The 27,713-nt window shown below is 38.0% G+C and overlaps 1 protein-coding gene across 2 annotated transcripts; it reads left to right on the plus strand.

The window, feature by feature from the left end:
* Positions 1-2,492: 2,492 nt before the first annotated feature.
* On the plus strand, positions 2,493-27,490 carry LOC133842906 (hormone receptor 4). 2 transcript variants are annotated; one of them, XM_062276200.1, is made up of 7 exons: positions 2,493-3,524; positions 9,472-10,436; positions 11,431-11,594; positions 19,560-19,626; positions 19,695-19,822; positions 22,873-22,967; positions 26,397-27,490. In XM_062276200.1, exons 2-7 carry the CDS (start codon positions 9,607-9,609, stop codon positions 27,021-27,023), a joined length of 1,911 nt encoding a protein of 636 aa, XP_062132184.1. In that variant the 5' UTR covers positions 2,493-3,524; positions 9,472-9,606; the 3' UTR covers positions 27,024-27,490. The 2 variants fall into 2 exon arrangements, with proteins under 2 accessions (XP_062132184.1, XP_062132185.1); XM_062276201.1 differs by lacking the exons at positions 2,493-3,524; positions 9,472-10,436; positions 11,431-11,594 and adding an exon at positions 18,783-19,470 and having other exon boundaries at positions 26,397-27,489.
* The last annotated feature ends 223 nt before the right edge of the window (positions 27,491-27,713 follow it).

Here is a 27,713-nt window from a genome sequence, read left to right on the forward strand (position 1 = left end):
TCCAAATAATAAAGTTTAAATCGCTTAACTTTTACTAAATTCATTTCATATTATTTACTTATTATCGAATTTGATATGCTGCACTGAATTGCAGGGTATGCTATGTCATAACAATGGCTGGCTAACAGTAAAAGAGATGCAGATAGGGACAGAAGCATTGCCAAAGACAATGGGCCAGAGCCAAGTACATAGAGAGCACCAAATGCCTGGTCCAAATGCATTCTAGAAGGTGGCACAAAAAGTTATCTAATTATTTACAAATATAAATAATAGGCAAACTCAAAAAAGCCATTTCTATTACTTTACTTCAAGGAGTAAATTGCTTTTAATCTTTATAGTGTTGTTTATACATTAAAGCATCTGGATAATTAACGGATTATTTTTATAAAAATGTTTAATTGCTTCGAAGTTTGAATATTAAATTATGTAACTTTTTATAAGATTAACTTTGGTGTTATACAAAAGAATGTGAATATAAATAAATTATAATTACTTTTCATAATGCTTCTTATTACATTTGCTAAAAGTTTACGGGTTTTAAGTCTTTAAAACTAAAAAACTTTTACAAGCATTTTTAATTCCCTTTAAATTGCGGTAAGATTTAAATTATATTAAATAAAATAAAATAAAGAATTAAAAATTGTATTTTTATATATTTAAGTCTATTTTGAATTTGAGTAATGCTTTGCAAAATCGTACTAATACTTAGTTAGCTTTGGAACTGCCCTCGTATAATGTATGGCACAGTTGCAGTCGTCACTCAGTCAGTTAGTTAGTGAAAAGAGAGCTGGAAAAACGTGCGCCATTGTTCAGAACTTGCAATTGTTGACTGACAATTGGCAAAAAAGGTAACGAGTACAGAGACAGAGATGAGCCTCTCTATAAGGCCTCTGCCTGCCCCACTCTAAATCTCTTTCTCCTTCCCTCTCTGTCTGTGGGTCTGTGAAGCTAATGCGAGTTGTAGAGCAGCTCAAGTCATTAGAGCTAAATTGAATTAGTATTGAAAGAAGATTTGAATTAGAGCATTGCGTTAAGTTTCGTTGAGTTGAGTTGAGCTGAGTTCTGTGTGCATTTGTCATTAGTTTGTTGTTAATTAAAATGAAACCCAAGTACCTGCCGAGGCGGCAGTCGAACAAAATCAGAATCAGCGCTAAAAACCGCCCCATAAAACAAAAGCAAACACCTGCATAGCACACACACACTCATACACATAGACCACACTAGCACACATACAAAAGCTGCTAGAACAATGGCGACAAATGGAGCTGTCGCTGTTTCAGTCGCCGACGCCGCCGCCGCCATCATCGTCATCGCCGTCGTCGTTGTCGCTGTCGTCATGGGCAACAGGACACCAAGGAAATTAACAGAACAAAACACTGTATGAATATGAAAGGGGAAAGCAGCAGCAGCAACAACAGCAGCAACAGCAGCTGCTGTCCTGCCAAGGATTTAAGCGATGCATTTTAAAGCGCTTCACGTAAATTAGCCAAAAAATAAAATGAGAGTATTTGTATATTTATACATGGAAAAAGGGCAGCGGCCCAAAGATGTCAGCATCAGTGTGAAAAGTGTCCATTAAGATTAGTTGATTTTGCTTTCGACAGTTGTGAAGCGCTAAGTAAATGCGTTAAATAAACAACTAACAAAAAAAAAACATGTCGCAAAAAAGAAATAGAGAATGAAAATACACCCAAGCGACTCCCATTCGACTCCCCAAGGCCCAGCACCATGTAAAACGCGTCCCCCAACCAGAAGCAGCAGCGTCGGCAGAGCCATTTCCAATTGGAAACGCCCACCAGCCAGCAAATACGTTAGTAGCAATAAACGACAACAACGATGGCGCAGCATGACAGTAGTGTCATCTCGCTTGCTCGCTCGGTCAACACCTGCCAGGCTTGGCGCTCAATTGGCGCTCTCTGCGTGCGCTCTCGCCTGCACTCTCTCACTCGCTCGCTCACTCGCACGTATGTTATGCTCACTCGCTCGGAGGCTTGTGCTCTCAGCTGAGTTGTGCTCTTTTTTCCTTTTAAGCGTCGCATTTCTTTGCTGTTTTTTTCTTCGCCGAAGTGTCACCTGCGCCTGGACGTTGCAGCTGACGTTGACTGCGCTGCTTGCACACACATACATAGGCATGGCATATATGCATGCCTCTCTCATTTGCATGGAAACAAACAACAACATTTTCTTATGTTTCAGCGTGTTTTTTCACATGTTACAAATTGTCATCAGGCACAGAGAGAAAAAAACTTATTAATCAACAAGAGAATCGAACAAATAAACCAATAAAAAGCTGCTGCCAACCAGTTGAGAGAGTGTGTGTGTGAAGCGAAAGAGAGCAAAACTGAGCGAGCAACTAAAAGTAAGCATGGGCAAAGCTTCCCACTGTGTGTGTGTGTGTGTGAGTGTTTGTGAATGGCTTTGCTGGCCGCTGTCGCCGTTGCTGTTGCTGTCGGTGTCGCTGCAGCCAACCCCCCAAAAAAGTGACAAGTCCGTGCGACTCGTTCGTCTGTGTGGCTCGTGTGAGAGCGCGCGCCAAGTTTTTAGTTACGCGTCGGAACGTATCCGCCAAGCTAAAGCCAAAGGCAGCGCTTAGAAGTCGCAGCAGCAGCCGCAGCAGTCGCAGCAGCAGCACAAGTGGCAGCAGCAGTCGCAGTAGCAGCAGCAGCAGCAACGACGGCCTTAGTTTTAATCCATAGTTAAATAATAATAACAACAACAACAAGCAGACCGGAAAAACGTTTGTGGCAATAAGCGAATTTGTTGTTTTGTCGCGTTGCAGTTGCCAGTTGCAAGTATTGGCCATTGCATCAACTTGACGAAACGCTCAACCGACGGTTAAACCAACTCAATACAACACAACACATAACTGACCAACAACAACAATTCCAATTGCAATTACTTAAACAGTGTTGAGAACGGCTCAAATTCCAATTGGACTAACAATACAAACTCGAACAAGAGAATCAAAGAGAACGTGTTAATATTGCTCATAAAATCGTGAAATCTTTACCATAAGCTACTTAATTCAATGTTCAACTACAACAACAACAAGAACAACGCGAAGAAGCCTCATGAATGAATTAATGAATAAAAGCAGCGCTCAAATAAAAGCCATCATAAACAAATAAAGAAAATAAATAAACATAAACTAGTGATATTCCCAACATGTGTAATGTGTAAAACAAACAACAGCCAAAACAAAAACAACAACAACAATAAAACAAAAACAACTACAGATACAGATACAGATACAAAATACAAATACAACAATGCAAGCAGCTCAGTTCTGTTAAGTTAAGCTCATAAAAGTCGCTGGTAAACATAAATTGTTTAAGAAAATTATACGCAACTCAACGATTTATGGAATTTAAAGAGAGAAAAAAAAACAACAAATCACAGTAAAGCAGTCATAACCATAACCACACACAATCCATAGTTATAAGGCATTACTTATAGAGAATATACATATATTTCAATTCCCATTGCGGCTTAGAAAATACAAAGGCAATGCAGCGATATTTAAGGTAAGTCCAATAGGAAATTCAAATCTGAATGAAAGAGTGTAGAAAAATTAGATAACAATTATAAGACCTGAAACTTATTTACTAAAACCGTATGAATTGATGTCTATTCTGTTAACTAACCATGTAAAAAAATAATAATATTCAACGTGTTCATACTCAGCGTACACTAATTGATCTGTTAGTTGAACCATTAAGAAATCAACTTGAATTAAAGATACTCGTTCGCGTGCAATTCCCCCTTTACAGATAAATGAAAATACCGAGTAATAATCAAAACAAAATAAAGTCATTTTCAAGCTTGAATCTCTGGCCTCTACGAATAGTTATTTCACTTTGAGTTATCCATTTAAATATTTTTGGATAATCATTCTATTTGTGCAGAATCATCATTGTCGGAATCTTTGTGAGTTCGTTTCGCTCGTGTCAGTCTCACTCTCAACTCTCAACATTTCTTACATCCTTCTTTGGCGATTTGTTTTTCGGCGAAGATTGTGTGGAATTTGAAAAGTTCGAGCATAAAAATAACAACTCAACGGATTAAGCTTTTGGCTACAAATATTTACTTTAGCTTTTATTATGTGAATAGTTTTTCTGAGAATGGGAATGCCAAAAATTGAAAAGTTTTGAAAAAGTGAGAGACATTTTAATAATATATAGAAATCTGAGTTTATAATGATATATTTTTTTATTGAATATGTAACTTTAAATTGTCAATGAACTTTCTCATCTAATAATTTTAATAAACTAATAGAATCTTATTATTATTATCATAGAGATTTCTTTAAAGTCTTTTGAGAATATGATCTTAATTCATTAGTAGATCAAAGTTCAGTTTACGGAATAATTCGCTTCTTTTAATGATAGTTGGCAACTATTTTGCCATCTAATACGAAGTATCACTTTTGCTGCTTTACTTCTTTCTCATGTCAGTTAGTTCTCGAGTGAAATTCCCTAACTAGGAATGACGCAATTTGCGCTAAAATACTTGAGAGCACAATGGACAAAACAAACGATTTAGTGACGTGCTTTTTAATGAGATGGCGAACCGTAACTCCCCACTAACATGCAACTATGTGTGGTACAACTGTGAAACTGTGAAAGATCAAATACAATTGTGTAAATACGAATACGAATATTTGCTGTTAACAAAATTCCCAACAATGAGGAATCTAAGTGTGTCTACAAATGAACCTCAAATAGAGGGACAAGTGTTCCAAACCAAATGTTAGGCTGTACTTTGGAATATCAAGTATCGACTATATGTATGTCTGTGTATATTCGCACAGACTACAAAAAGAAAAACAAAACAAAGAAGAAAAGAAATAACTTGGCATTCTAATTAATATTCATACCAGAGTATTGGGTTTGTTGCTGTTGTTGTTGTTCATGTTGTTGCCGAGTTGAAGTGGAGTTTAGAGGTTTGGAGGTTTGCCCTTGGCATGAACTTGACACTAAACCAAGAGATACATTTACGATGCGATTGTTGCGAGTGTGAAAGTTCTTAATTACAAACATTAGGGGGCCCCAGCGGCTTAGGGCTACGGATCACAATCACAGCGTGTGCCCAAGAGACACTTTTCAATGGTTATGAAAAAGGGATTTGGGACTGAGATGGAGACAGAGACAGAGACGGAGACAGCGACAGAGACAGATCAAGACTGAAGACTGTGAGCATAAGTAGAGGGGCACAACGATACATTTCAACACAAAGTGGAGACACTTAAAGCTCTACCTGTATTGAATTGAGATTCTCGATTCACGATTCACAGTTCTCGATGCTCGATTCTTGATTCTTTGCGTCTCGAGCCTAACTGCCACTCCAGAGTGCTCTCTGTGCTATCTGCCACCTCTGCTTCTGCCTCTGGGGCAGGCTCAGCATGTGGCTAAGCCGATCATAATTCTTGTTTGACACTGCAACAAACGGATGAACAAATGAACGAGAAGCCAGCTAGCCAGTCAGCCAGCCAGCGTTGTCTGGGGACCCCAAACTGTCCAGTTGACCACTTGCATACGAGCAGAGTCTTCCCCCTGCCTCCCTTCCGTTCCCCCTTCTCTCCTGCTTCAGCACTCTTCACGTTGCCATTGCCAAGTCGCAGTCATTCAGTCTGCAAGTTTTCGTGGCAACGACAACGACAACGGGTAGCCACTTACCAGTTGCTGCTAGGGAATAAATGCAACGCCTTCTCTGCTCCAGATCGGAATGCTGCAAAGCTGTAAAGAGATCGACTACGAAACACCTTGCAAGAAATGTTTAATCAATGGAGGATACTTGTAAAGAGTAGTAATAGAATTCTGTTTGATGTTTATAAATAGGTTGCTAGATAAAATAGGAGTTATCAGCACCTAAAAGTTTAAAATTTACAAATAATATTACATTCAACCCACATTTTTGTAATACATTTCAGATATCTTTAAAACAAAGTATTGGTTTTTTTTTAAATTCAATTGTTCAATTGGAACAAAACAATATATATTAGCTATCTATACTAAAACAAGAGTTCTTAAATCAAGATTTTAGTTTCAGTACTACGAATTATATTTCTATAAAAACTACTAGAAGAACACTAAAATCTAGAAGTAAGAAAACTCTTTTACATTTCAAGAGCATTTGATAAAAGACTTCTTATTGAGAAAAGAAATAATATCTTATACTTTCAATATTAAAAATCTTATTATAAGATTATATTTATATATTTTCTCATAACATTTTCAACATTACAATGCTTAAAGATTGGATCGTATTTTTTTTTTAATTATTTCATTACTTAAGAGTTTTTTTACACATTAAACTTGTAGCACATCATACCCTATTACAGCTCTAGTTAGAGGGTATACACACGTATTTGCTCTCATGGCTAGCCGGGGGTAATTTACTCCTACTGCGTGGAAGAATCAGTTGCCGCAGCTTTGCATAACAAAGCGAGACGCGTAGACGAAGTCAGTCGTTGCAATGATCATAAATAACTTGGCTGATATCTATTAACGCTTTTACTGGTGTTACTGGATTAACGCGCAGAGACAGAGATAGCAAGAAACGAGTGAAAGAGAAAGCATTGCGAGTGAAGATGGGAGTCTAAAATTAACCCACGCTGTCTATTTTGATCGATAATAATATTTCGGCCAACTATTTGCCGTTAGTCGAGTGGGCTTCTTCTATCCTGGGGGTTGAGAGCTTTAAGGTGAGAGTTTGGCTTTGGGGGATTTCAGTTTGGGGTTGGAGTGGGAGACTGGGTAGGGCTTTGGTCTGGTAGCATTTGCCGTTGATATTCACAGCAAATAAAAATATCGGGAGTGCAATTTGTGCACAGCTGGTGGTGCAACCGGTGCTGGTGGTTGCCTGTGGTGCACCGAGAGAGCTTCAAGCAGCAGCAGCAGTTGGTGCCACAACGCGACGCTCCCTGCGAAGCTGCTTCTCTCTCTGTCTCTCTCTCTCGCTCCCTTGCCTGACAAACTTGACAACACAGAAATTTGTTTGCACTCCATAAAGATTACAAATATGCATGTCCCGATCCCCTCACCCCTTCAGTTACCCCTGCACTAAATGCAGCAGGTTGTTGTTTCTCTTTAATGTAAATTTCATGCTTAATACGCATGCCTGGGCAATTTTTATTTTAACACCAAGTGGATAATGCCCGGAAGCAGTTGCAGATGTCTCAGTTGTCGTAGAATACAAGAATTATGGACACGAAACAGCCACTCGCAGGATAACGGACAGCGCCCCAAAAGGATTAACAATGTCATGCTCCGACAAAGAGCAGCAACACGAATAAAGAATACTAACTGATATTACTGTTAAGATAAACGCACTGTGAATTGACCATAAAGTCGCAATGAAATGATCGCATCTGCTCTGCACAACTTGTTGAAGGTTTTCTTATACGAAAATGTGCATTCCAAATAACTAAAAGTAGATAAAAAAAAAAACAAAGTTATAATACTCTTCCTCGCTAGAGATAAGGGGTGCCACAAATTACAATCCAAAAAAAAAATAGCTATGGTATTTAAAGTATGTAGTATCATAATATCGTATTTTATTAAGCATGAAGCATAAAAATGTTGTGAAACTACCGGTAAACTTTGTGAAATTAAATTCATAATTAGTAATAAAATTTTTTCAGAATTATTTCAATACTTTTAAAGCCATTTTCCTAAACACTCAATTGCAGAAATCAGAAAACATTTAAAGTTCAATTGTATTTTGATATTAAGGAAAAATGGGAGTATAAATTGGAAATTTGTCTATGAGTTGAGTTGTACGTAATCATAAAATATGAAATCAATATTGATATTATCGGTATTTGTACTATACAAAATTAGTATTTTATCAATTTAGATTCATTTATTTACCCTACAAAGTAAATGCTTTTAAAATTATATTATAATATTAAAATACTAATATAATTTTAATCCAATATTTACCACACTATCAAGAGCACCTTCTCATTATAAAACCAAATTGCTTGAAAATTTGTTGTGATAAAGGAGTTGAAACCTTCAAAACATCCACCCTCACTTACTCCCACCTAAACTTTCCAATTGTGAAGACCGTTCTTCTATGCAAATATGCAGTGCAGATGACACATTTGTTCAGCAATTTGAGAGCTAAAGAGCAGAGCACACTCTAGTACTCATGATGACCGTGTGGACATCCAAATACATACATCTATGCTCGAATGTCTTCCGCACACCCATTTCAATTGTATTCCAAAATCGAAGCATCGTCGTCGTCGTCATCCTTACTGGACCATTAAGCAAATTGAAAGCGTTTAGCAGAACGCTGGCAACTGCAACAGCTTCTTGACCATAAAGCGTTGAACCCTTTTTGCCAGAGCATATGTGTGTTTAACACATTAATGCGATGCTCTGGGGCATGAGACATCAAGTGGACCACATAAATCCCGATTATAATGCACGCACATGTGAATTGAGAGTTTTGAAAAACCTATCAACGCCGACGCTGATGTTGACCTGACCTGACCGTATTTAAAAAGTAAAATATCCCAGCTTTTTTCTGGTGGGGAAGGAGGAGTAAAAAGAAATGGGTTTCAAGTGCCCCGATGCATAATGAACAGGACGTTACGGTATGGTTCATGGTCCTGGACGACGTCTGTGACGTCTGCGTGTGCAGAGCGTCCTTATAAGGGTTGACATTCGGTCAAATACAATATAGCTTACAACAGCAGAGAAAAAGGTTTTCGAGTTCGAGTTTGAGTTCCTGGCTCGAGACTCGAGTTGAGGTGGCGACTGCCAGAGCAAGTGGCTCTGGGGCAGGTCCATTGTTTTCTTTTGCTGCTGAGGCTGGGGGCACAACGCGACAGGCGACACACTTTTAAGAGCTCAAATCAATTAGTTAATTGATTAACAAAAGCCCAAAAGCATGAATGAGAGCTGAGCTCTTGGCATTTGTCACAGACTTTTAAATAATTTGAAAACTTGGCAATTGGAAAACAAAGGAAGACTTTCAATTTTAGATTACTCGAAAGAAAGAATATTTGAAAAATCATAAATATGAAATTGGATTCGATACTTTTTTTAAGAGAATAAATGTTGCTACATATGAAAATAATTAGGTTCAATGAGCATATCACATTAGAGTAAAATCATTGCAATTATGTAGCAAATGACTACAATATAGATTATCGAAATTATACATAATAGTTTAAATACAAAATAAATAAAGAAATTAGGTTTATAGAGTAGAAATGTGTCCACATATTACCAATACAGACTATGTTTTATGCGAATCATTTTATAAGACAAATCTTAATGCTACTTTATTACAAATAGAAAATTAAATGTTGTTCAAATTAAAATACTTAAACTTACTTAAATTGCAATACTTCGCCTATAATTAGTATTGTTGTATTGAAATTGAAATATTATAATTTAATTGAAATTAAAGATATATTCATTTTAAGTTACTAAGTACTTCCTCTTTGTATTACAGCTTGACCTGTACTCTTCAACGCCGCATAGCCACCGAAACCTTTAGCACCACACCAACTGTTGCAGCAGCCACAGAGGACTCCACAGCAAACCGGCCAAGAGCCACGAGCGCTTTGATTGCAGCTCCGTCAACAAAATGATGGAACGTCTATCCACGCATCTGTCGCTCTCTGGCCTATCGCTCGCACATCCCTTGCAGAGTCATTTGAGCTCGGTTAGCTCCAGCAGCGGCACACATCTTGGTCAGCTGATACAGCACCATCAGCAGCAACAACAGCAGCAACAACAACAACAGCAGCAGCAACAACAGCAGCAACAGCAACACAGCGGTGAACAGAATCACAGTCACGGTCACGCCCATCATCACAGCCAGCAATTGTCGCTGGGTCAGTTGGGGCAGCAGCATCATCATCACCATCAGTGCAACAGCAACAGCAGCGGCGGTTCACCCAACGGCAACGGCGGCAGCAACTCCTTGGGATTGCATCCACATCTGCATCATTCGGCGGCAGCTGCAGCGGCCGCTCATCATCTGAGCTCACAGCACTCGCAACTGCATCAGCATCATCAGGCGGCAGCAACAGCCGCCGCAGCAGCAGCAGCGGCCCAACAGCAACAACAGCAGCAGCAACAACAACAGCAGCAGCAACAGCAATCACAATCGTCAGCCTCACATCACAGCCAGCAAACAGGCAGCGGATCGAGTTCCCTTCACGCTCAGTCTCAATCACAGTCGCATCAGCCGCATAGCAACGGCATTGGCCAACATCTGGGAGCGGGCAGCGGTCACAGTCTTGGCAGCTCCAACTCCAGTGCGCCAGTGCATCACTCGTCCACGTCCAGCGCCACGAGCAGCGTCATGGCAGCCGCAGCCGCCGCTCATCTGCATCACAATTCACAGGCGTCGCCCATCAGCAATCTGCACCAGAATATGGGCAGCCTCATGAACAGCGGCAGCAGCGCCAGGTGAGTGAAGATTCCAGATGGGAATTGTCTTTAACCTGTATGCGATTCTTTTAAAAAACTATAAATATTGAAACGTCTGAACTCTTATTGAAAGTATCTTATTTCTAAAATTTAAATACGAAAATTGTTTTGTAACACTACATAATTTAAATTAGTTTCAATTTAACTGCTATTCATAATTTAATTTCGCTTCTATTAATTTGAACTACGTTTCGAAGCAATAAATTATAAAGGAGAATACTTTTTGAATTTTAATCAATTTTACCTTCGCTTCACATAGTTAATGAACTTCAATACTATTAAAAATAAATTTATTTAAAAATTATAAATTCATTCATTTAAATTATTGCAGTTAACGGCGAATTGCAAAATTTAATTAAATTGCTAACCTTGCTTAACAAGTTATTCATATATAGTTCCTTTACAAATATTCGGATAATCCATTTAATTCGAAATCAGTCTCATTCAATAAATTCATCTCAGATGCTTTGCAGTTTGTTGAAGTGTTTATTTTGAGTGTCTCAATTGTTTAATCAATCAGACAATCAATTTTGTTGCTTGCATGATTCATTCCAAGTGACTCATGTGACACTGAAATAAAAGCAATAATTAAATTTACTTACATCATCCAAAGAGAGAGAATTAATAGTTTATCAGAGAATAACAATAATGAGTATTTTATTTAACAAAATTTCATTTACTACTTCGATTGGTAATTATAATATAGAATATAATTTAATGAATGAATAATAACTGTTCGATCACAGCCATAAATAACATTCGTTTTACAATTTGAAATTTTTACAAAGATAACACTATTATCATCCATATATATAATATATATATTCCAAGAAAATAAAGTAAACTTTAAATTGATTTCTCTTGCATTCCACTCATGAAATTATAAAATAATTGTATTTTATACATGTAACTCTTATCGTGACTTTAAATACACTAATAAGAAACTACGAATTTATATGTTCTCTTCCTCCAGCGATGTTTTCTTCAGCCTGATGATACAGAACACAACGAAGCGCCAGAATGAGGAGCACATAAAACGTCCAATGAATGCGTTTATGGTCTGGTCCCGTTTACAGAGACGCAAGATAGCACAGGATAATCCCAAAATGCACAATTCGGAGATATCGAAGAGGCTGGGTGAGTCAGTTGTCTTTGCTTTCATACACAGAATTATTTCCCACAAAGAAGCTTTGGATATTGTTTTCGCTATCGAAATATGAAGAGCAGGCAATGAGCTGGTGGTAGTCAAACTTGTTAGCAGAATGCGCTTTATTCTCGCACTTTTTTCCATTATCTTTTTATGCAGTAAGTATAATCAACCACAATGGGTCTTGCTATAAGTACTTGGGCATGTTTGTAATCTGCGAAACAATGAATGAAAATCTCACACAAAACTAAATTAAGAGGCGGCACACGACCTGCCAATCTCCTACTCTACTCTAGATTCGCGCCCACTTTCCTCTACTCTCTCCTCGCCCGTTATGCAAGTTAAACTAATCAACGTAATACCACCCCAAAGACCGGCAAGTCGATTCGGAAGAATGACAAACCAAAAACACGCACTCATCGCAACTGTCAAAACTGACAAGCGGCTGTCAAACAATGGCAGGAAGAGCACAGAGATCTCTGTTGATAATATCGAGAAGGGTTGCCACCCCCTCACCTTCTCCCTTTCCCCTAGACAGTTATTTTTTGGGTCTGTTACTTGCCAAATCATTGCCGCCTGCCACACATTGTCTCGCCGCTTAACTAGTTGCAAAGTTAAGTAGTTTATTTCTGCCGGGGGCGTTGGCTAATCCCAAGCTGCTGCTGTTGCTGCTGGTGGCTTCTTATCGCTCTGAGTCTGCGTTGCAGGATTCGGGATTTTCAATTCGCATCAAATTCAATTTCAATCACACACGCAGCCCAAAAACGTGGCACGTGGCAACTGACAGCAGTGAGTTCTTTTAGCATAACAATGCGTTTTGCGTTGCTCGTCTACCTTTCGCCCAAGAATCTCATGCATATTCGATGAGCAGTCTTCTTCTTCTTAGCCTGCTTCTTCTTCTTCTCCGTCTTGTCACTAATCAGTGCTAGAAATGCTGTCATAACAGCGATAACAATAAGCCCATCAATGGCACTGCCTCAGCTTCTTGCCACAGCTTTTTGGGGCAGCCATTTGCAATTTGTGCAATTTTTTAATAATACACAACTCGACGGGGCATCCACTTCCGCACTTGCTCGATTTCCCCCTTGGTCTGCATTCTCCACTTCTAGCACTTGTGAAATGACTTTTTCTTCTCTCTTTATTTTTTGTTTCTTCTCATTTTACCTTTGTTTAAGCACAAACAATGCAAATTAAACGCGACTCACTTGCAGTGCAGTTGAGCGCAACAACAACAGCAACAACAAAAACAAAAGGCAAACTCTTCGTTGTGCTTCAATCTTGCCAGTGGGCGTGGCACTCGCAAGAGGTGTATGAATTAATTGCAATGCAATGCAAATATGATTGACTTTCATTTACCATGTAAAATTGGGTTACGAGTTATTTCAGTTATCAAAGATTATTCATTATTTAATAAATACAACTACCACATTAAATATAAAATTAAAACTAAAAACAAGTTTTATTTTTAGTGCTTTGCGGCAATCGTATAACTAATGGATCTTATAGAAATTTTTCAAAAAGCTTATTTTTTATAAAAAATTAAGTTGATGCTTAATGTCCTGAAAGTTAAATTGGGATGTTCGTTTCTATACATAAATATAACTAGATAAAAATGAAGTTGGACTTTCAGAAAAATAGAGTATAAATATTTTATACCCACAAAGAAAGTAAGAATTCCTCTACAACATCTATATGATTTGTGGTCCTAAAATTAATGAAATTTTTCAATTACTTATTAAAAGAAATTTGTAGATTAAAATTCTCAGGACCGAGATAAAAGTTAATTCACTCTTCAAAGTATTATATACAAATATTATTGCTTCTTTGATATTTTATTTTAACAAGTTCACCTAACTCAAAAATATACAAATTAATAGCTCGATTATATTATTGATAAATATCAGGCTAACGATTAAGTTCAATAAAAACCATTTAATGACGTGGTCAACAATAGTCCCGTTTGCAATTGTAACAGGGTATCAAGAGGCAATAAGGGTTGCTATAGCCAAATGGCGATTAAATTTTTTTCACAGCCATTAAAGAGGATTTCTTAATCAGGCAATGGGCCCCGCTTCTCAGACTCTCCTCCTTCCCTTTCTTTCCCTCTCAGTCTCTCTTGCAGCCAAAGTTCAAGTAGCAAGCCAAACCGATATATGAAAATCGATGAGTAACAACAACAATAGAGAGCAAACATACAATATACAATCCACAACAAACTTCAGTTTCGAAGTATTCATTTTGTGCTTGTGGACTGAATTTTATAGGAAGGCGCGAGCTTTTGTTCGCTTTTCATTTCACCTTTTTCTGTTGCCTGTTCTCCCTGTTTGCTGTTGGATTTTGGCAAATCCATTATGTCAATTGACAGTTCTGTGTAATATTTGCTGTCAGTTGCAGCTTTTGTTGCGTTGAGAGCAGGACGAAGGACGAGGGACGAAGAAGCCGCCGTCAGTTGCTGCCCTTGGCACAAGGAGTTGCCTCTGGAAGTAGGGTAATGCGTTAAAGGAAATCGAAAAAGAAAAATCAAGAACTTTTCTCAAGTTTTCGATCTTGTTTGTAGTTGACAGTTTGCAGCGATTGAAATCACAATTCAAGAAATGTTTTGTAGATTTAATTTCTGAATTTACTCATATGTTGCTAGAATAATAATCTTCAGTATTCAAGCCAATAAATGATTTTGCTTTGAGGTTAAGTTTAAAGTTGCAACACACACAGTCAAGTGGCAACTTGTCTGAAATAAACCATTAACCATTTGCCACATTGAAACAAATGACAAAGTTTTGCACTTGAAAAAGTTGAGCTGGCATTCAATTAAATGAATAATATGAAAAATGGCATAAAAACCAAATAAAATGAAATACAGAGGGCTCATTATGAAAAATTGCGCTGAGAAAAGGCGCAAACAACAGCAGCAGCAACAGCAACAAAAAAAAACTGTGGCATCAACAAAGGCGCCACAAAAAATGGCGGCGCGAAAGCTACTTTTTCACAACACAAACACACACATCAAGAGAAAGACTGAGAGAAAGAGGGAGAGGGAGACTGAGAGAGAGAGAGCGAGCGAGTGTCGAGTGTTGAGCAACGGTAACTGGCGACAGGCAACTGTGGAGAGCTCTTCAGACGTTGCCGTTGCCGTCGCCGTCGGCGTTGCCATTTATTTTATTATGCAAAACAAAAGGCAAACAAAAACAACAAAAAAATAAAATAAAATATAAAAACCGAAAGAGACAGACATAGCGTGGGAGAGGGACAAAGAGAGAGGGAGAGAGGTGAGGGAGGAATTTGTTATAGAAAACAATTTTACTGCGCGCGAGCTTAATTGAAATTGTAACTGTCATTAATTACTGTCTGGAAATTTGAATTAACAACAAAACAAACAATGGGCGACAGCAACAACAACAATTACAAACAACAACAGCAAAATGGCATTCGTTTCTTTTTTCCTTTTTTTTTTGTTGCACTCTTTCTCTACTTTTTGAAAATAATTGAAAAACCTGTCGAATCGGCAATCGAGCGCCTTCACTTGTTGTTCTTGTTCTCATGTATTCTTTATGCTTTTTTTTTAATCAAGGGCTTGTATACCCGTCCCCCAACTCCTGCGGGAATATTAAATAATGTTAAACACAGCCCCACGAGTAATGGATGTATCCCTCACTGACTGACTGACTGACAGACGGCTGCTGTTGAACAAAGACTTCGACTTCGACTTCTGCATAGACATAGAAATCGACATCGACTTCGCTTCGACTCGATTCAATTGCGACTTTGCACAAAAGGTCGAGCTCTCAAGCCTTTTGGCCAACATTCCACCCTCTCATAAAGATGCCTTTGTTGCACAATAAAGCGCAAACAATTGATTAGTTTGCAATTGGGGGGAAAAAGTAAGCAAGGTTTTCTCCTGTTTTTTTATTTTTCTAAAAAGGGGTTGGCAAATCGAGCTGGCAATTGACAGGTGTGAGTGTGCTTGAGATGGACCAAGCATTCTTTCAGAGGAAGAGCAGTTCTTAATTACACCTCACAGCATTTGCAGGGGTGTCGAAATATTAAAAAATAATTATTATTTATTAACTTATTTCTTCAAAGTAAACAACAATTCCAACAATTGTTAGAATTCATAATAAATCGTCGAGGGACGTTGTAAACGATATAATTGCTATCGAATGGAATCCATATAATTGATGTCGAGTGCACTCAATATAATATATAGAGTATTTTCTATATAGAATATGAAAATTGAAATAATATAATTTATTTTTTAAATCATAAAGATTGTGTATGAATTTTCTAAAATGAAAATTAAAAGTATAGATCTATTCGAAGTCATTTATGTTTCATTTAACATAAACATTTATCAATTGAAAAACACTTTTAGAAAGTACCAAAGTAAAACTAAAACATGTATTCATTATTAAAGTTTTAACATAAAGTATTTCTTTTTGTTCATATTATTTAATAATGGGGTACAAATTTATTATTCAATCGAGCCAGTATAAGTAACAAACAGTACCATAAAAGCAAATAATAGGTTACAATCTGAATCTGTTCATTGAAAGCTTAATGATAACATGAGGATATATACGAGTATTTTTTAATAAAATAAAACATTCCCTCAAAACATTTATTTGCTGGACTTCATTCCAACCAAAGCTTCCCTTTACAAATACTTTTTGTGTCACCAAACAATGGATTTTTATAAAATTACTTTTAATATCGCTTATCAAAATATGTACAATTTGTTATTATACCTTTTTCCCCCCAGAGTTTAACAACGGTCAAGTAAAAGCATCAAATTGTGTGGCAAACAGTTTAAATCTGTCTGGTCGAGTTATGAGTTCAGCTTGAGTGGCTGCTGTCCACAACATCGAGGGGTAAATTGAACCCAAACTCCAGCAAGAACAAATACCATAATCCCCCTTATAAGTAGCCCCATTGTGGAGATGTGTGAACACTGAAGTTGAACTCAAGAAGTGTCCGAAAAACAAATTGTGGCTGAGTTCGATTTGACAAAATACGTTAGAATATATGAGTAGCTGAGTTCAGTCCAATTGTAAACTGTGTGAACCACAAACTGCAACTGCAACTGCAACTGGAGCCGACGTCAGTTAAATATTTGCTCTGTGGTTAGCAGGCTCAGCTTCAGCTTCAGTTGAGCATTTTCCTGGTCTGGAAAAACTTGTTAATTATGCTTGAGGCCAGAGGCACTTCTGTGTTTTGTGTGCAGCACAACTTGCAACTGTCAGTTGCAACGTCTAAGTATGAGTACTCTTGTACTTGTTGTTTTTCATATCAATTATTAAGCAAGGCCCCAGCTGGAGGAAAGAAGCCAGCCGACCAACCGACGCCAGACAGCGTCAATTGTCATCCTTTTGTGGCATGTCAACTCAGCAGTTTGTGCCCTCCTTAGTTTATTCAACTGAACAACTTGTAGAAGCCTCTCTTTCTCCCACACAGACACACACTCCCCTTCTCTCTTCTTTCACTGTCTTTATCTAACTGTCCGTTCGTCTTGTTTATTATTATGTGAATTGTCCCCCAGCTATTATATGTGTAGCTCTCTTTATCTTTCTCTCTTTCTCTAGGTGTCGTGCCCAGGAGCTGAGTTGCGCATTTGATGGCCAGTTGCCTCTGCCACTGCGGCTGCCACTTGCCACTTGGACGGCCTGTCAATGTATCTATAAATTAGTATTTTAGCAGCAGAAACAGCAGCAGCAACAGCTGCCAGTTAAGACCAGCTACTTGCATTATGAGTGGGTCTCTAGTTATTGCCCGTTAGTAGCTCTGGGGGCGGCTTTTTGTTGTGGGCGTGCCACTTGTGTCTAGTCTTTGGGGCACAATTGTGCTTTTGCTTGCCATTTGTTGTTATAGTTTTTGTCTGTTTGGTGTGTGTTTGTCATGTATGTCTCTGTGTGTGTGTGTGTGTGGGCTCGACATTCGTTTCTTGCCAAAGCTCTGTCAATGTCCTGGTGGCTGCTGCTGTTGGCTTGTTATTAGCATTGTGCCACACTATTGTTGCCACATTGTGGCACAACAATGCAATTTGTGTGTTTGCTTTTGTGTCACTCGACAGCCACTAAAATTACACGTCGCAACTAATTAGAGTACTATGTATCCCAATTCCTTTCGGTATTATTTCCTTTTTCTTTGACCTAACTAATCGTTGACTCACAATCATGATTAGCTTAGAAAAGATTGTATCGGAAAACGAATGCTCAATAGTTCGACATTTCAATTTCAGTTGTCATTTTTTTGCGAATTTAATTGCAACATTAAACACTTTGTGAAAATGATTTAAATCAAATAACATTCGAAAAATTGGCTTTACAAATATATACACTTTATAATTAGGGATTCAAATTATTAATTAATTTCTTTTCTTAAACTCTTTAAATTAAAAATAATGACAATATTGAAATGAATAAATATTTTGAGTATTACTTTATGAGTATTTCTAATAGGAATATTTCAATGAGATGGAAAAATTATTCATCCATACTTAATATACTTTAATTCTCATTAAGAAACTTGACTAAAGCAATTAAATGTTTGGTTTTATATATGATTAAGTGAAGCTTAATAATCGGCCTTATTATTCAGCATTTATCATACAATTTTTGTTGATATAGACAATTTATTTCAATTTACTAAACTGACTTTTGCTATTAACAAAAGAAATATTTTTTGAATGTATTGTATTTTACTTTGCCAGAAAATTTGTAAAATTTTTCATTTTTTTTTTAGAGACTCCACTGTCTTTATTTCTTAATTTACAATATGATATTTAAAAGTATTCATCATATTAACGGAAATATTATGTTGAAATAAGTAATATGTTCATTTTCTTTCAACGTATTCCCCCAAAGAATATTCCGTCTTTACCAACACTTCAGCCTTCATCTCAATTCTATCTTCCCCGTTTAATAACTCCTTTAACGTCTAAGTTAAGCGCGGCTTTTAACTGGAATATAGGGTACGACTGATATAGACTCATTTGGGGGAAGCAAGTGAAGGACTCTTTGTGGCACGAACAACTCGTCCGTTGCCTTTCCCCTCTTGTTCTTGAGTAACCAAACGTCCCTCTTTTGAGCAGCATTTGAGGCTTTATCAGCAGCCTTGTGACACATGTCATTATAACATTTTACATTAACTTAAAAACATTTGCAATTTCTGTGTACAATGCGAGAGGACCCCACACACAATGTGACTCGCAGCCTGGCTGGCACTTGCCACTTATGAGTATGTGGCACGTGCATATGCCACACACAAATACACAAATATGTTATGTATCATGAGCTCGCTCCCTTGTTGAGCCACAACATGACTGAGAGAGAGAGAGAGCGAGAGAGACAGGAAGTCGGGACAAAAGCACGCCCCCAAATGGGCTCAAACCACCTGCTGGTTTTGGGCCATTATCGTGCAAGGACTCGACAAGGTCCTCGCCCTGAGACGCTGCTCTGCTGAGCTGCTTTCCTGCTGTACTCTGCTCTGCTCTGCTCTGCTGTGTTGTGGTGTGAGCCAAGCTGACTGAACTGACAAACAGGCAACGAGACAACAACAAATGACAATGCCAAAACTGGCAACAATGGTGGCCAAATAGACAAGGACCGACTGGCAGAGAGAGAGAGAGAAAGACAGCACGATGGAGATAGAGAGATAGAAAGGAAGAGATGACAACAACATTGTTTGGTATTTGGTATCCTTCTTGTTAGTGCTCACAAAACAAGTTTCCACCGATTGTCTGTGTGTATGTGTGTGTGTGTTGCCTGTTAGGAAATTATGTTTATGTGCGTCCACTTATGTGGCAGGTTGCCATGAGTGCGTCGCCCATTGTGTTTGCCACATTTAGTACAACGACTTCAAGTGCCCCAAAACGTATGTAAATGTATCTAATGGATTAACGACTTTTCTCGCATTAAACATCTTCAGACTGAACTCAAACCCGAAACTTGTCTCAATTGCAGGTGCCGAATGGAAGTTGCTTACCGAGGAAGAGAAACGTCCTTTCATCGATGAGGCCAAACGTTTGCGGTAAGTTCCCCTTCCTCAAACCTCTTAGAATAACTTCACTTATTGTATCTGTAAATGCATCTGAACAGCGCCATGCACATGAAGGAGCATCCCGACTACAAGTATCGACCCAGACGCAAACCCAAAGCTCTGAGGCGCGATGGCTACCCATATCCCATGCCATATCCATCGGTGCCAGTGGAAGCATTAAGAGCAGGTAAGCAGACCCTGAACTATATATTTAAAGACTGCACTTAATTAGCGTCAAAATGTGCAATAAATACATAGTTATATATTGATAAATAAATAAAATAATATTAAAACCAAATTCATAGATATCTTAATATAGAGAAATATTATAATAACAAATAACTACAATAAAATATAAAAATGCATTAAAACGCAGAGAATAAAATATCAAAAACAGAAGAAACTAGATATGTAACATATATGCAATTAAAACGGAGATTTGGAGACATAAAGTTAATCTATTTGTTTATTCAATAGAATATAAAATCAAAACAACATTATAGCAAAAGAATTGAACTCTATAAGTAAACCTTTTTTAAAAAAAGAATTAAAGTATTTAATAAATCTCTTTAGAATATTAAGGGAACATTAGAAGCGTTTCTCTTTGCAAATTTGCTTTTAACTAAATTAAAAATCTATACAAATTTATTCTCAACGAAGTAAATATTAGTTCAGAGACTAAAAACCATCTTATGCGAATAAAATCCAGATGTTGTCAAGTAAATTAAGGCTGTACTGCTTGAAAATCAATTAAAATCCTTTGAAATACAACCCGACTGTGGAAAGGGCAACAAAGTTAACCCTGAGCAGAAACTATAAACTATGAGCCGCAGCGGCTCAGTGAAAAACAACAACAATAAATAAAAGCGAAACAATCGAAAAATAGTAAAACTATGCAAAGTAAGCAGCGAGTTTTATGAGCTTCACGTAAGACAAATGCAAATGTGGCACGATATGTGGCATGCCCCACCCAAAAGCAGTTACAGCCAAGCTAGCTAGAACAAGAGAATAACAGAAGGGAAAGAAGGGAAATAGTGAATGGAAATATGACAAACTATCCGCACACTCGACTGCCTGACTGGTTGTTGCTTTGTTTATGACACTCCCAGCACATCCAGGGAGAAAGCTAGGGTAGTAAGTGGGTTAGCGGATGAGTGGGTGGGTGGTTTGTTGGTTTATGTTTGGTGGAACCACCCGCTCGCATGTCCTGACAAACTGTGAAGTCATCATCCTGGCTTAACAACTCATTCAACTCAACTGACATTGCAGACAGAAGAAGGATCCACAGCATAAGTTACCATTCATGATTTACTCACCCTTCTCCCTCCTCTCCCTTTCCTCTCCCAAGGGGGTGGCACTGTCACATCGTAGTTCCTTCTACCATAGTTTCCAACTTGGGTTGGAGGTTTTAAATTAGCATTTGTCACGTTTTTTTGTCTCTCTCTCTCTTTCTATTTCGTACACTCTTCATTTTTGGGCAAATTTAACGCTAGTTTCTTCGGGTTTCTGATGTGCCAGCAAATTATTTGTGTTGGCGGTTTAAGGATCAGTGGCCCACAGGGTCGACAGAGTCGAGACAGGAACAAAGCCAAGCATGTTGATGATTTATGCGCTACGGAAATGATAATAAAAATGCTAGGAAATGCGTAATAAATAAAGCGAATTAGTCCTCAGTCCTTCGTTCTGTCGCCTGCCTGCTTGGACTTGCGCTTCAATGCACAATGCGACTCAATGCGAATGTGGCTTAGTGCGAAAGAGATGGTCGAAGAAAGAACAGGATAACAGTATGCGTTAATAAAGCATGCAACAGCTTTTAATGGTGGTAAATTTTATAGGAATATAGAACGTATAATTGTTTATTTGAATAAAAGCCAGTGTGGTATTATTAGTGAAGTATACACAATTAATATACCGAAAAATACTAAAACAGATCGAACTACATTCGGTATATTGTTATTTTAAAATCGGTAGCGATCAGGTAACAATCTTTGAAGTTATTATGGAATTATTTTTGGAAAAAAAAACCGATGCTGCTCTATGGTATATTTTAAATGTGATGGTATAACAATATAAAAATATACCGAATCTGATATAACAAATTTCAATGCCAATCACACATTAAAACCACTTCATAATTCCAATTTTTTAATCACAAAATGATATCCATAATAAATACATTGCAACTATTATTTTTTAATAGAATCAGCTTCATATAATAGAACTGTTAATCATTTAATACGCCAGCTTAATAGTGAAATAAATAATAACAAATCTTAAAATACTACGTTAACAAAAACTTAGTCACAATAATGACAATGCTAGGGTTCATGCGTCAAATTAATATCGAAACAAATCCAATATAAGAATAATACTGGAGTCATTAGAAAGCTCTATAAGCTAATAAAGCAAATATGCAAAGACAGCGAAATATGCAAAAATTAGAGAACAAAAAAAGTTGTTTCTTAGGCACGTTAATCCCCAGCTTAAGCAGTTAAAAGTTGAATGCGAAATCCACAAATGTTGCGTTGTGATTTTTTATGCGATTGTAATGTTAATTTATTGAAAGAAAAGATGGTCAGCTACCAGTTAAAGTTACAAGTTTTTGGGTAGTACCTAATCCACTATTATGTGGATTAACAATAGAGATGATGCCATCTCGAAATGTCGCTACTTGAGATGGTATTTCAACTTCTTTTCTTCGTTTTTTCTTAGTTTTGTGGCGTCTTTGAAGTTTGTTGTTGTCTAAGCAATTTTAATTGCCACAGCATCCAACAATTTAAACAATTGCCATGAATGAAATCGTAAACGTAATCGTTATTTCCAAAACTCTTGTGATTATTATGTTTTTTTGAATAAGCGGCGCTTGTAATTATCGAAAGGCCGTTTACAAGTAGAGGTCGACGAGGAAGACGGGTTAAGCGGGGCAGCTGGACGACTACCGTTTAGGGCAATTGGTAATAACAGTGTGTTGGCCATCTATCAGATACAACTCTCTCGAAATAGCTGATTCAGCACACAATTAAAGCGAAGAGATAGAGAGAGAGATCGAGAGGGGGGAAAAGAGTTAAATGCATACGAAGGGGGCGCAAAATATTTCGAGTGGCAATTATTTTAAGCACATAGCAGCGAGACCCAAAAACCATTGTCATAATTTTTATAAACTTGTGTTCTCTTTTTACTGTATTGTATTGTATTATGATTATTTCTTTCTGCTTCTGTCTTGTGTTTCACTTGCAGGCATCTCGCCGGGTTACTTTGCCCCCGGCCCCACAGCGGCCGCCTATCATCTGGGCAGCCATCTCTCGCAGACATCGACGCCAAGCTCAACGCAGGTGAGTAGAAGAGAAGTTGCCCGTGAAAGGGTCTCGAACGGTAGCGCTTCCAATTATTATTGAACCATCCAAAAGTGGATAGGGAGGAAGAGAGGGGAGACAAGGTAGAGAGGTCTCTGCTTAATAACATAATTACACACACCCCGAACAGACGCCCACTTTAAAAGGCGGAAAACATGCGGCGATGACTCAGCTCTCGGTGTGATCCTGGCCCAGTTAAGCAAACTGACATGTCATGCCAAGGATTTTGCCCGCCAACTTGTCATTACACATTTAGTCCTTGCACCCAGATCTCACAGTCGATAACAAGCCGAGCGAAAAAAAACAAACACCTCAGACAGGTGTTTATATGTCCATGTACTTTAGTTACATCAAACTTCACAACCAGCTGCAGAGGCGTTAAAATAAAAATAATAACGAAAAAACAGCAAACAACAAACAAAAAATTGGCAATTAAAACTGAAAACTGGACAAGCTGGGCGTGGTCAGCGCCCCGCCCTTGTGAGAAGTTCCTCTTGCGAGTCTCTCTTCAGGTTTATTAACAACCTATTAAATCACATGACTCTGTGCCTTGGCTTTGTTCAACTTGCCAGTGGGTCTTCGTTCTCTCTATCCACAAAAGCCTATTTGGCGACTGTGATTGATGTCTGCCTGCTGTGTGTATGTGTGTGTGTGTGTGTGTGTGTTGCGGGTGTTGAAAGCGTCTGCTTCGTCTTCTTCGAGTTTTAGTTAATAATATGCTTCTGCAACCGAGCGTCTTGACCATAATAATAGTCCAAGTTTAAAGGCAGCCAACGTGCGCGTTACTCAAATTGAAATCTCTATAGGAAAATTGCATAGTGGGCGGACTAGAAGTCGGCGTTTATGATTTCCCCAACTCAGCTCCACCCATCCCTCAGCTCGTCTGCTGAGAAATAAAGCCTACAGAGTACGGAGTATTCAAAGACATTCCAATGAACTTTTTACAATGGCTTGAAGTTGTGTTTATTTCATAAATTTCCTATGGAATTATTTATAGATTTTTGGAGGAAGACATTCCGCATGAGCAGAGAGCTGCTTTATTATATATATAGTCTAATTCTAAACTAAACTATTAGGAAGTTCAGAATCTGATCAGAAAAAAATAAAGGAAGAAATTTAAAGTAGTTTCAAAGTTTTATCAAAGTCCTCAGAAATATTTCTATTACGTTTCCCCCATAGTAAAATTCATCATGAATTCATCAAGTTCATTGAAAAATGATTAAGAAACACATAATATACTTTGATTTAATAAATTTTTTTTTTAGCAAATTTGAGAATATTTTACAGAAAACAAACCCAAACAGTTTTAACAAAATAGAAAGATTTCCAGATTATTCGATAGAGTATTATGCAAAGTAAATGAATCTCTTCGCACATTTAACAAATTGCTATGTTTGAATTGTTTAAGGTGGGAATAGATTTATTTATGTTCGTTCATTTATGATTATTCTTCATCTTCGATTTCTTTAATGTGAGAAACGACTTTAAACTGTTTGCGAAGCCTCATAGTATTCAAGGCTCATTAGTTTCAATAAAGTTGGCATGATTTTCCCGATAGTAATATCCCATTTTGCAATGCATTTTCATCAGCATTTCCCACACTTTACCAAAAAGAAGCCTTAAAACTAAACAGTTGTCAGGCCAACTCAGTTGACACAGCTGAAAGAACACTTGAATCACCTGCTTGGTTAAACCTGTCCCAGAGCTAAGCCGATCCTCCAAAGAGGAAAAACCACTCGTAACCAAAAAGAGCTAAATCAATTAACTGTTGAAATAATAATATAATTGAGAGCAGGAATAAATGCTGGGGAAGGGAAGGGAAGAGAAGGCTAACCCAACCGAAATGCAAACACAAAACTCCGTTTAAATCGCTGTGCATCAAAATATTTACCAATCCACACTAATTCCCAATTGGGCGCAAATCAAATCAAATCAAATTGTAATCCAAAACGCTTTCGGGCCAGAAAAACACACACACACACACACTCACACTGTTGGCGCTGAGGTTGTTGATGATGACGATGATGATGTGTTAACAACATAATTATAGCCCAGAGCAAAGTGCTCTGCGAAACGGGGGAGCGCAACCCCTCGAAAGCAACCACTCAAAACAAAACGGAAATGAAGCAAAAACAACCCCTAACATGCATTTGCACCCAGTTCAAGTCGCAGTTTTATTCCCTGTCCCTGTCCCTCTCCCTCTCCCTGTCCCAGTTCATTCTTTATTTAGCCTGCTACAACTGGTGTCGCAAATGAAAAACGTATTGCAAATCAAATAAAATTAAACTGAGACGCGTCGAGATAAGCAGCAGGAGAAGGAGAAGAAGAGTTGCTGTGGCTGTTGCCCTTGGGGTTGTGTTCATGTTGCATCCACAATTAGTTGGTCAAATAAAGCCGCAAAAGTGTTAAGCAATTTGCACTAGCCAAGGGTTTTGATCGCCCATTGAAGACCTGAAGCCTATGCTTGGGCCCATTATTAAATTATTATACCTGTTACTTAACGAGTAAAAGGGCGTCATGGTTTAGTCATAATGTTTCTACTCTGCACGAGAGGTTTTTCTGAACAATTTATAAATTGGTCTTTTAAACTCAATAAAAAATAATAAAACGAAAAATATAATAATGTAAATAACATAATTTATAGATTTATAGAAAAAGGTTATTTATAAAAATCAAAATAAACATTTGTAACTTACAAATTGTAAGTTATTTATAGATTGTGTACTTTTAATCATTACCAAAAGTCAAGATTGTCTAAATGGATCTCTAAGATGATAGCAGTTAGAGTTGAAAAATGTTTATGAAATCCTCGTATACCTTTATACCCCCATATGTAACAAGCAACAAAAAGAATCTCCGATCCTGACTGTGTTTCTCTCTAAGAGATAAAACTATCATTTTTTGTAGCTCTTGCTATATCAATGTACTAAATAGACATTTGGGTATATTTCAGTATAGTTTAGATATATTAATTTGGTATATATAAATTATAATACATTGTTTTGCTTTTACGAATAACGGATAGCGAGTATCTGACAGTCGAGTCGCTTTCTTGCTAATATTTATTTTGTTCAATTATTTTGATGCGCCTTTTGTTTCCTCTAGTCCATAAGGAGTGCGACATTTAATTACTTATTTTAAAAAGAAATACTGAGAAAAGAGATATACTGTAGAAACATGTTGTATGTCAAAGCCGAACACACTCTAATTTTGGGAACGACTTCCAACAATAATTTCAATCACTGAGTCTAATATTTCTCTTAGATATGTAATTATTATAAAAGCTGAAGGTCTTTGCAGCCATTGCTTTGCTAATGGTGTTAGTGTCAATTTTAATTACAGCTAACCTTTTTAAATAAATAAATGAAGCATTATAATCAATACCATCCCCTCTTCTCCTCTCCACAGGCCACTCTCTCCGGGCAGATGGACAAATTCGCCGCCTTGGAGCGCAGCTCGTATCTGAGCAACGCAGCAGCCGCCGCGGCTGGCAGCCAGGCGAGTGCTTACAGCGCCTACTTGGATCCCAGTGTGCTGACCAAGGCCTACTTTGACTCCAAGATGTATCAGGATCGTGCCAACTATGCCTTTGATATCTCCAAGATCTATGGCGCCCAGCAGCATGCGGCGGCGCATCATCAGCAGCAGCAACAGCAGCAGCAGCAACAACAGCAGCAGCAACAGCAACAGTTGCTCATGGCCAGCAGCGGAGCAGGCGGAGGCGGTGGAGGAGGAGGCGGAAGTGCGGGTGGCAGCTCGCACAACAACAACAGCAGCAGTGGGCTGGATGATCGCGATGCCACGCCCCAGCTGGATGCAGGCGGAGGGCAAGTGGAAGCCAAGCCGCATCTGCATTCGCCCAGCGATGTGGGTCTGGACTATGCCCATCAATATGCTCAGCAGTATGGCGGACAGTTGGCGGCCAGTGCTGCAGCTGGCGTGGGAGTGGGCGTTGGAGGAGGCGGGGCTGCTGGGGGCGGTGGCGGGGCTGGAGGTGCCACTGATTTTCGACGACCGCTGACGGTCATCTTCTGACCACCATCGTCCAATGGCAGTGAGGAGTTGAACTTGTCTATGACTTAGGAAATGCGAAATGCGAGATTAAAGTTAAACGTAGCCAACTTTACAGTTAAGCCTCGAGTTGTAAAATAATCATAAGCTTTGTTAAAACGAGCAGCAGCTGCAGCTGGAAGGAGAGATGGCCTGAGCAAGAGACGCAGAAGGAGTCGAGAGGGAGAGACGGAGAGACAGAAGAGAGGATCAAAATGAGGAGGATTAATCCATGCAGAACAACGAGCGGTGCAATTTTTTATGTTTTAAACGCTGAACGAAGTGCATAGCATAAATTTAAATGTATTTAAATTCTACACAATATACATCAACACAAACAACTCAAAAACAAAACAACAGCAAAATACAAAATACAAAACAAACAACAACAAAAACAAAAACAAATGCAATAAATGCAAATTAAAAACGCAGTAAATTGTTGCAAAACTTCATGAAAGGGGTTGCAGGTGCTTCTACGTTGTGCAATGATGGCGATAACTTTAAGGGAGAATTCTTGACCAGTAACAACTTCATAATTTTATTGAAAGTTATTATTAACACAAGAAATTAGTCGTTGATATAGAAAAAATGTTAATTCAAAGTGATTAGTATTTGCCCTTTGCTAGACCTTTTCTTTTAGTTTTTGTCACATATTTATTATTATTAATTGTAATC

Source organism: Drosophila sulfurigaster, chromosome 3, assembly GCF_023558435.1.
Source record: "Drosophila sulfurigaster albostrigata strain 15112-1811.04 chromosome 3, ASM2355843v2, whole genome shotgun sequence".
NCBI lineage: Eukaryota > Metazoa > Arthropoda > Insecta > Diptera > Drosophilidae > Drosophila > Drosophila sulfurigaster.